Raw genomic sequence first — 9,243 nt, 5'->3', positions numbered from 1 at the left:
TTATTCTCATACGGCCATGCATTCATGCAACAAAAATCTCATGCACACATACATGTCCGATTTCATTATTTAATACTTATGATATACTCCAGGTAACTAGCTAAGAGCCAAGTACAGCCTTCTTTAGTCTTTGGATTTGGTTGCTGAGATGGACAAGATGAATAACGGAGTTGATGAGACAACAACGTCGGCTTTGGATGCAACACATCCGAATGAAAATGAAAGCAAAAAGGGAGAGACTAATGAGACTAGTAACAAAGTCCCTTTCTACAAACTCTTTGCTTTCGCCGATTCTACTGATAAGGTATTGATGATCATTGGCTTCATTGGTGCTATTGCAAATGGTGTAGCTATGCCCTTAAAGTGAACATATGATAAATATTAACTAATTAAAGTGAAATGAACTGAAATTAAGCTGAAGAGAACAATCCCTTAAAGTGTCTTTAACTCTTTACTACTAGATCAAACTTAATTTGATATATGAAACACTCCATATATGACGGAAGAATTAAAATGACCTATACCACTAAATCAAGCTTAATTACTACCTCTGTTACATATTATTTGCAACGATAAGACATTTTTTCTCTCTACTTTATCTCAAATCGTTACAAATAATATGTAACGGAGGTAGTAGTTTGATATCTAAAATGAAGACCGTTTGGGCGAAGTCCATTGTCCTAAGCCCATTGACCTGGAATTACGAAAATACCCCTCCATGATCCAGCCCATCATTAGTCAGAGCAAAGTACGGATTTACCCCTAATCTGTCCAATTAAGTACAACTTATGCCACCTGAATGTACAACTATAAATAGCCATGCAATCATTAATGATGGTAACTTTTTCCTAATTCTCTAACCTTCTCTCTCTACTTTCTCTCTCTAAAGTACTCTTTCTCTCTCTACTTTCTCTCTCTAGAAAGTACATTCGCTGACTTAAGCATCGGAGGGGCTTTCCCGGGTCGCACCCCCGGGGTAGTTAACCTTCTCTCTTTTGCAAGCCGAGCTCTCGGACAGCAAGGCGGGGCCGAGGGACGTTTGGACATTCATTGAACTTAGCCTTTAGGACATCTTGATATTGTTACCCTAACCCCTAGGAGTATTCTGTTTCCAAAAACAAGTGGCGCCGTCTGTGGGGATAACTAACAAAAAGTCATGGTGAACACTAGGCGTCCCCACAGCACATATCAAGATCCTGTTAGGCAAGCTCCAATTCTATTGGCTAGGCATCCCCATGCAGTCGAAGAAATAACCCCCAGGCTAGAAGCGACCCCGCAGGCGAGGTGAATAGCCCTAAGGTAGTCACGCGCCGGGATTTGGATCAGCTAGCAGCCCAAATCAACAAGAACCTTGAGGAAAGCTTAAGGGCACTTGTCAATCAAGGCGGAGGGCAAGGTAGGTTGGGAAACGCTCCATAGCTTAATCACCAGCCTCGCTTGTCTCGGCCCCATCAAGCTTCCTCTTGACCTCAGCGCCCGGAGTCCCGTTGCTCTCAACCACATCAATCTCCCAACACCCAGCGGGAGTCAAGGCAGCCAAGCCGACCAAGAGATGCTAGAGAGATAATCAATGACCGAAGGCTGAGGGAGCACTACTAGAAATAGGCCTATTTTCGAAGGAAAAATTCCGTCGAAAACACCCTAAAATCCGTCGGAAAAGGGGTTTCCGACGGAATTCCGTCGGAAGTGGTTGTCGGAAACGACATGGTAGGAAAAATCACTTTTTCCGTCGGAAACACTTTTCCGACGGAATTTCCGACGAAATTTTCCGTCGTTTGACATTTTACAGCACTGACAAAGTCCGTTGGAAATTTCCGACGGAATAGTAAATTCGGTCAGAAACTTCCGACGGGAATTCGGTCGGAAAGTTATTTTGTGCAATTAACCGAACCCACAACCCCACTTCACCTTAACCGAACCCACAACCCCACTTCACCTTAACCGAACCCACCACCCCACTTCACCTAACCCACCACCCCACTTCACCTTACCGACACCCAAACCCAGATCCACCCTAACCGACCCACCCACCAACCTAACTGACCCCTTAATCGAACCCACCCAAAATCACACACCCAAACCAACTCACCTACCCTAAAACCGACCCACCCTCCTAACCTTCTAACACAAAGACTAACCCATACAAGCCACCACATCCGACCAAACCACCACGGCACCAAACCACCAGATCCAACCAAAACATCAAACCACCACGGCACTAAGCCACCACACAAGCCACCACAATCACACCGACCACCAACAACCGAAAATATTAAAAAAAAAATTAAAGACTCGAAAAACATACCTTATTAACTTAAATTGGCTTTGAATTTGGTTTAAATAGGCCAAATTTGACCATGAAAGGTCTAGATCTACACTTTTCATGGTCGAATTTGACCAAAAAAACCATTAATGTCGACCATGAAAAACACCAAGAAAAAGAAGAGAAATGAGGAAAGAGAAGAAAGAAGGAGAAGATGGAGGAGGAGAAAAGAAGGAGAAGATGGAGGAGGAGAGAGGAAGAGAAGAGGCGAATAGACAAGAAGGGGCGGAGAAGAGAGAAGCGGAGGAGAGAGAAGCTGAAGAGAGAGAAAGAGAAGGAGAAAGGGCGGAAGATAGAGAAATAGAAGAAGGGCGGAAGAATGAAATGAAAGGAAAGGAGAGGATATTTTGGGTTTTAAGAAGGCCGATTTATATATATATATATATATAATTATATATTCCGATGGAATATTCCGTCGGAAATTTAACTTTTCGACGGAAATATAACTTTCTGACGAAATTTTTCGTCGAAAATCGTATTTATTCCGACTGATTTATTTTCCGTCGTAAATTTTCGACGGATTGTTAAAGTCCGTCGGAATTTCCAATGTTTCCGACGGAATTTCTTGTCCGTCGGAACCAGTCCGTCGAAAATCAGCCTATTTCTACTAGTGGAAGGAACTATAGATGCCCTTCAGATAATAACCTCCAGGCGGGAGACCTCAAAAAAAGAAAATGATCCCCCCCCAGAGAGGTCGAACCAGAGTTCACTCTCGGCGTGGATCAACAAGATACCGGGATAGCTTGGTTAACTCAGCTACTTCAAGACGAAGGGGAAGGACCTCTCAGCCCGCTCGCTCAGCAAGAAAAAGTCCGAGCGTCCTTCCTCCGCTGGCCGAGGAGGCTTGGGATTGTCAAGAATGTCACCCCATTCAGCCAGGAGATAATGAACACACCCATTCCCCCTAAGGTCAAAATCCCTACGTTGGATCCATATGATGGAAAGACAGACCCAATGGACCATCTGAACGCTTACAAAGCACATATGGGAGTCTAAACTGGGTGTGAAGCCTCTTGGTGTAGGTTCTTCCCCACCAATCCTAAAGGCATAGCCCAGACATGGTTCAACAACCTTACCCCAGGAAGCATCAGAACATTTGACATGCTAGCCAGCCAATTCAAAAAGCATTTCATCGTTGGGAGTAGGTAAACAAAGACTAGCGTTCACCTGATGACGGTGAAGCAAGGAGAGAATGAAAGTCTTAAAGACTATATCAAGAGGTTCAACACTAAGTCTCAGCTTATCCTCGACCTCCAAGATAACGTTGCTTTCACAACCCTTCTCTTCATGCTCAAGTCTAGCAAGCTGAAGTTTGAGCTTGTGCATGATAAAGTCACTACCTTCTCCGAAGCCATGGAAAGACCTGAAAGAATCATTGAGGCAAGTGAAGTGTACAAGGCACCCGTGGCTAAGGACAAAGGGAAAAGAAAGCACGAGGACAACTACCATGAGAACAAGAACAGAAGGCTGAGGAAGGCTAAGAGTGATGATGAAGAACTCAAATACAATGCTGATAGGCGTGAGATCTATTTGGACATAAAGAACAAGGCTATCCTTCCCAAGCCGAATCCAATGAACGCGCCGATAGAACAAAGGAACAAGAATCTCTGGTGTGAATACCATCGGGAGTGTGGTCACACCACCTGGAACTGCCGAGAACTCAAGAGAGCCCTTGATAAACTAGCAGAGGAAGGCAAGCTTAACCGATATCTCAAGTCCCCCCCGAAAGACAAGCAAAGAAGCAAGGCTTCCAGGGTTGTGCAAGAATCCCAAAGCTCAGCTAACACCAACATGAGCATCAATGTTATAGTAAAATGATTTTAACAGGGCACGCAAAGGTCATTTGCGTTCGCTTGAAGAACCTATCTACGATATTGGCACTCCTTCATCCACCCTGAAGGACCCTCTCATGGTCTTCGGTGATGATGATGCAAAGGAAATTCAAAAGCCCCATGATGACCCTCTAGTGATCCACAGAAGGTGGTCAATGCTAAGGTCAAAAAGATATTGGTGGATAGTGGGAGTTCAGCTGACATAATTACTTGGAAATGCCTAAAATAAATGCGTTTTGGTAGAGGAGACCTCACACCCCTAGACAAGCCATTAATCGGCTTTGGAGGGTAGTATGTTTACCCCTTAGGAACGACCAAGCTACCCATCCGCCTGGGGGAGAAGAAGAAGGGGAGGAGTTTGGTATTCACATTCTTAGTTGTGGACACCCCTCTGCCATTCAACATGATCATTGGCCGGCCTTTTCTCAAAAGGGTTAAAGCCACAATCTCAACCTATCACTTACTCCTTCAATTCAAGACTGATGATGGCTCCGTAGGGAAGATATATGAAGATCAGTTTGAGGGAAGAAAATTCTATATAGATAGCTTGAAACAACCCGAAACCTCGGTCAATCAGGAAGATAAGGGGGTCAAGCGGAAGGCAATGGACGTAGATGAACTCCAACTTCCCATAATGAACATCTACATAGCTGAGAACCCAAAGCAGTATGGTAGGCCTAAGCCTATTGCAGAAGATGAAAGCATATCTTTGGGGGATGACCCCACTCGGACTGTGAGAGTGGGAAAGAACTTATACCCTCAGCTCAAAGAAAAAATCATTCAAGTACTTAGAGAATTCAAAGACATCTTCGCTTTTACATCAGATGAAATGCCAGGCATATACCCCGAAGTCATGACGCACGAGTTGAATATTAGGGAAGGCTTTAAGCCCATTAAGCAGAAACTCCGACACGCTGGGCCGGAGAGAAACAAAGCAGCAGTCACAGAAGTCAAAAAGCTTCTTGAAGCGGGTTTCATTCGAGAATGCCAATATACTGAATGGCTATCTAATGTTGTGCTTGTTAGAAAGCCAAATGGCTCTTGGCATATGTATGGGGACTTTACGGATTTGAACAAAGCTTGCCCAAAGGATGATCACCCTTTGCCTAAAATCGATAGGTTGGTGGATTCGACCGCTGGTCATGCCCTCCTAAGCTTCATGGATGCCAATGCAGGGTATCACCAAATACCCATGTAGGAAAGAGATCAGGGCCACACAGCCTTCATTATTAGCCAAGGATTATACTGTTATAATGTTACGCTATTCGGCTTGAAGAATGCCGGGGCTACATACCAGCGCCTGATGAATAAAATCTTTAAAGGGAAGCTAGGCCGAAATATTAAAGCCTATGTTGATGACATGATCGTTAAGAGAAAAGAGAGCTCCAACCACATAGAAGACCTAAGGGAAATATTCACCACCCTTAAAAAATATAAAATGAAGCTCAATCAAAGCAAATGTGTCTTCGGGGTGCAAGGGGGAAAATGCCTCGAATTTATGGTGGATCAACGTGGCATTGATGCCAACCCAGACAAAATTCAGGCCATTCTTGACATGAAATCCCCTAGGAATGTGAAATAGGTGCAACGCCTTACAGGTTGCTTAGCTGCGCTTGGACGATTTCTATCCTGATCAGTTGACAAAAGTCTATCATTTTTCAAGGCCCTTATGAGGCCTAAGTTCATGTGGGATGAAGAGGTTGAGAAAGCCTTCCAACAACTGAAGGAACATCTGATGAGCACCCCGAAGCTTGTTAGCCCCCTCCCCGGGGAAACATTGTTTGTATACTTGGCCATATCAGATTATGCCCTTAGTGCGGTTCTTGTTGTTGAAAGAGAAGAAGGCCAAGTAGCTATCTACTTTGTCAGCCATGCCTTAAGGGGGGCTGAGACACAGTACACTCTCATCGAAAAAGTGGTGTACGCTTTAGTAATAGCTAGTAAGAAGTTAAAGCCATACTTTCAAGCACACCCAATCAAAGTTCTCACCAGCTAGCCAATCAAGAAGGTGCTAAAGAGCAAATATCACTCTTCCCGGATGACAGATTGGTAAGATCAATTGGCTGATTTCGGAATTGAGTTTGAACCCCGCAAGGCCATCAAAACCCAAGCCCTGGCTGACTTCATAGCTCGCCCACAAGACTACCCCAATAGACACCTCCACCCCTTGGGATCTTTATGTGGATGGGTAGTCTAGTAAGGCTGGAAGTGGGGCTGGGCTAGTTATCACCTTCCCGGAGGGAGAGAAATTTGAATATGCTGTTAAGTTTGCCTTCCATGCTTCAAACAATGAGGCTGAGTATGAAGCTCTCATCTTGGGGCTAAACTTGTGCCAATTCATGAAGATTAAGTCAGTTCAAGTATGCTCAGACTTACAACTCATTGTGGGGAAAATGACGAAAGAATTTGAAGTGAAGGAAGAAAACATGAAAGCTTATTTTGAGAAGGCTGAAAGTTTGACAAAAGCATTTGACAATTTTGAGATTAAGCACATTCCTCGCTTAGAAAATCAGCAAGCTGATGCTCTTGCCCGCTTAGCAAGCTTAGCCGAGGGGATAGCCCCCCATAACATCATGTGGGAAGTTCTGGAGAAACCAAGTACCCAAAGGCCCACTATCATGGAAATTGATAAAGGGGAGACTTGGATGGATCAAATCATTTGTTATTTGAAGAGGGAATTGCCTTCTGATACCCCTGGCTTCTAGACAATTAAGAAACGGGCTGAGTGGTTCATGCTGCACGACGGGATCCTTTACAATAAATCCTTTACTCACCCATTGCTCAAGTGCATCACCACGGAGGATGGAAATTATGTACTTAGAGAAATTCATGAAGGGGCTTGTGGTAGCCATCAGGGCGGAAGGACTGTAGCTGGAAAAGCGCTAAGGGCCGGATTTTATTCGCCAACCCTAAGGCATGACGCCATGAAGATTGTCAATAAATGTGAAAGGTGTCAGATGTTTGCTGATGTTCCCCATATCCCATCCAATGCCCTCACAAGCATTCAATCGGTCTTACCCTTTGATCGCTGGGGCATGGATATCCTAGGGCCATTCCCCGTGGCCTCGGGGCAAAGGAAATTTCTGATAGTGGCAGTTGATTATTTCACTAAGTTGGTTGAGGTCGAGCCAGTGGCAACAATCACCGACAAACAAGTCTAGAAATTCATTTAGAGAAATATCATCACCCGCTTCAAGGTACCCCACATTTTGATCTCAGACAATGGCACATCGAGCCAATTAGAGAGTATTGTAGGCGTTTTGGGATCAAGACAAGGTTTTATGCTGTATGCCGACCCCAACCAAACGGACAAGCCGAGGCAGCGAACAAAACAATATTGAAGGGGCTGAAGACAATGCTGGAGGGCACGAAAGGATCTTGGGTGGATGACTTGCCTGGGATTTTGTGGTCCATTTGTATTACCAGCAAAGAAGCCACGGGGCAAACTCCTTTTGCCTTAGTGTATGGGAGCGATGTTGTGCTCCTCGTAGAAGTCGGAATCCCATCTCCTAAGGTCACCTTCTATGACTACGCCCAGAATGATCAGTTGAAACCCTTGGCCTTAGACTTACTCCCAGAGATAAGAGGAGACGCCTTGCTTCGCTCCATAGCAAACAAGCAAAGGATAACTCGTTACTATAACAAGAGAGTCAAGGCAAAACCCCTAGATAAGGGTGATTGGGTAATCAGAAAGTGTGAGGCTGCTGGCAAGCCCCCGACATTGGGAAAGCTTAGCCCAAATTGGGAAGGGCCTTAAAAGATTAAAGAGGTGATTTGCCCAGGGACCTTTTGCTTGCAAACCCCTAATGGCAAGGACCTCCCCCGGCCATGGAATGCAGATAACCTGCGAAGGTTTTATGTCTAAGCATATCATTCCCTTACAATGATGCCCTAGAGGCAATAAGAGCCGAGGCGAGGAAATCAATTTTGTAATGTAGTGCATCATTGTAATGTTTTCCGCTTCTATGTTAATATAATGAAAAAACTCCTCAGCTGGGATGTTTGCCCTCTATATTTTTCATTTTGTCATCTTCTTACTTGAAGTTTATTTTTTGAACTTTTATATCGCTTATTAGCATAGCCAACAACCATTTAATAGCACCGCATGCCTGGTATAGGGCATTTCGGTTCACTGAGCTAACAATAACAAGTTTGTTCCAATGTTTGGGGCAAGATGCTAGCTTATGCTCAGACATTTGAGATAAAGTCCCGGCAAAGAGATCATTCATAACTTGGGGCTCGTTTAGCCCTCAGCCTACTCTAAAGAGTTGGAAAAGCCCAGCTCTCATACAACTCGCAACTTGGGGCTCATTTTAGCCCCTGCCTTATTTACATTATTAATAAAGAGTTGGAATAGCCCAGCTCTCATGCAACTCTCAACTTGGGGATCGTTTTAGCCCCTAGCTTGTTTACATTGTCAATCTAATATTTCTAACTAAGGGCTCGTTTAGCCCCCAGGTGTTCATGCAACCCCCGTCCTCATGAAAAAATAACATAAGGCTCGTTTAGCCCTAACCTAGCAAGAATAGTATGCTAAGGTTACCCGTCAAATGCTAGGGGCTTTTTGGCTCTTAGGGGTAAATGATCCATGACAAATCAAATGAAGAACAAGAGTTCAACAAAGGAAAGCTGAAAAGAAAACATGCGAATTCTATTACAACAAGAAAGCCGAGTCAAGAGATAATATGCGGTTTTAGTACATCACAAGCTAAGTTAAAAGTTCATCAAGCTAAAGACAAAATATTATAAGTCTAAAACAACCCAGAAAACATCAACAGAATCCGATACAAAAGGCCGAGCCGGAGAAGCTACCCATCAGTCTCGCCCTGCTGGTTCTGCTCAGCCAAGAGTTTCTTCCACTCCTCCTCCTCAGCCGCACGGATAAGATCCCTAACCTTATCCCGCACCTTGGGATAAGAATCCTGCAGTCCAAAGGAAGTGAAGGCTGTCTCCATGTGGGTCTGGGCGTCGGCAATCCCTGCCTCGAAGGCCTCATGTCCAAGCTCAGATTGTAGCTCGGCAAAGGCTGGAGACTTCTTCCACTCATAAATCACCTCCTCTTGAGTCTGCCCCGCTTTCTCCTTAGCC

The 9,243-nt window shown here is 44.5% G+C and overlaps 1 protein-coding gene across 1 annotated transcript; it reads left to right on the top strand.

Moving 5' to 3' along the window:
* The first annotated feature begins 7,510 nt into the window (after window positions 1–7,510).
* LOC145575317 (uncharacterized) lies at window positions 7,511–7,912 on the top strand. Its single transcript, XM_081633202.1, has one exon. The coding sequence runs from the start codon at window positions 7,511–7,513 to the stop codon at window positions 7,910–7,912; it is 402 nt and encodes a 133-aa protein (XP_081489328.1).
* Window positions 7,913–9,243: the final 1,331 nt, after the last annotated feature.

Source organism: Chenopodium album, chromosome 13 (genome assembly GCF_948465745.1).
Source record: "Chenopodium album chromosome 13, dcCheAlbu1.1, whole genome shotgun sequence".
NCBI classification, from domain to species: Eukaryota; Viridiplantae; Streptophyta; class Magnoliopsida; order Caryophyllales; family Amaranthaceae; genus Chenopodium; species Chenopodium album.
This window is presented reverse-complemented; position numbering and strand designations above follow the sequence as displayed.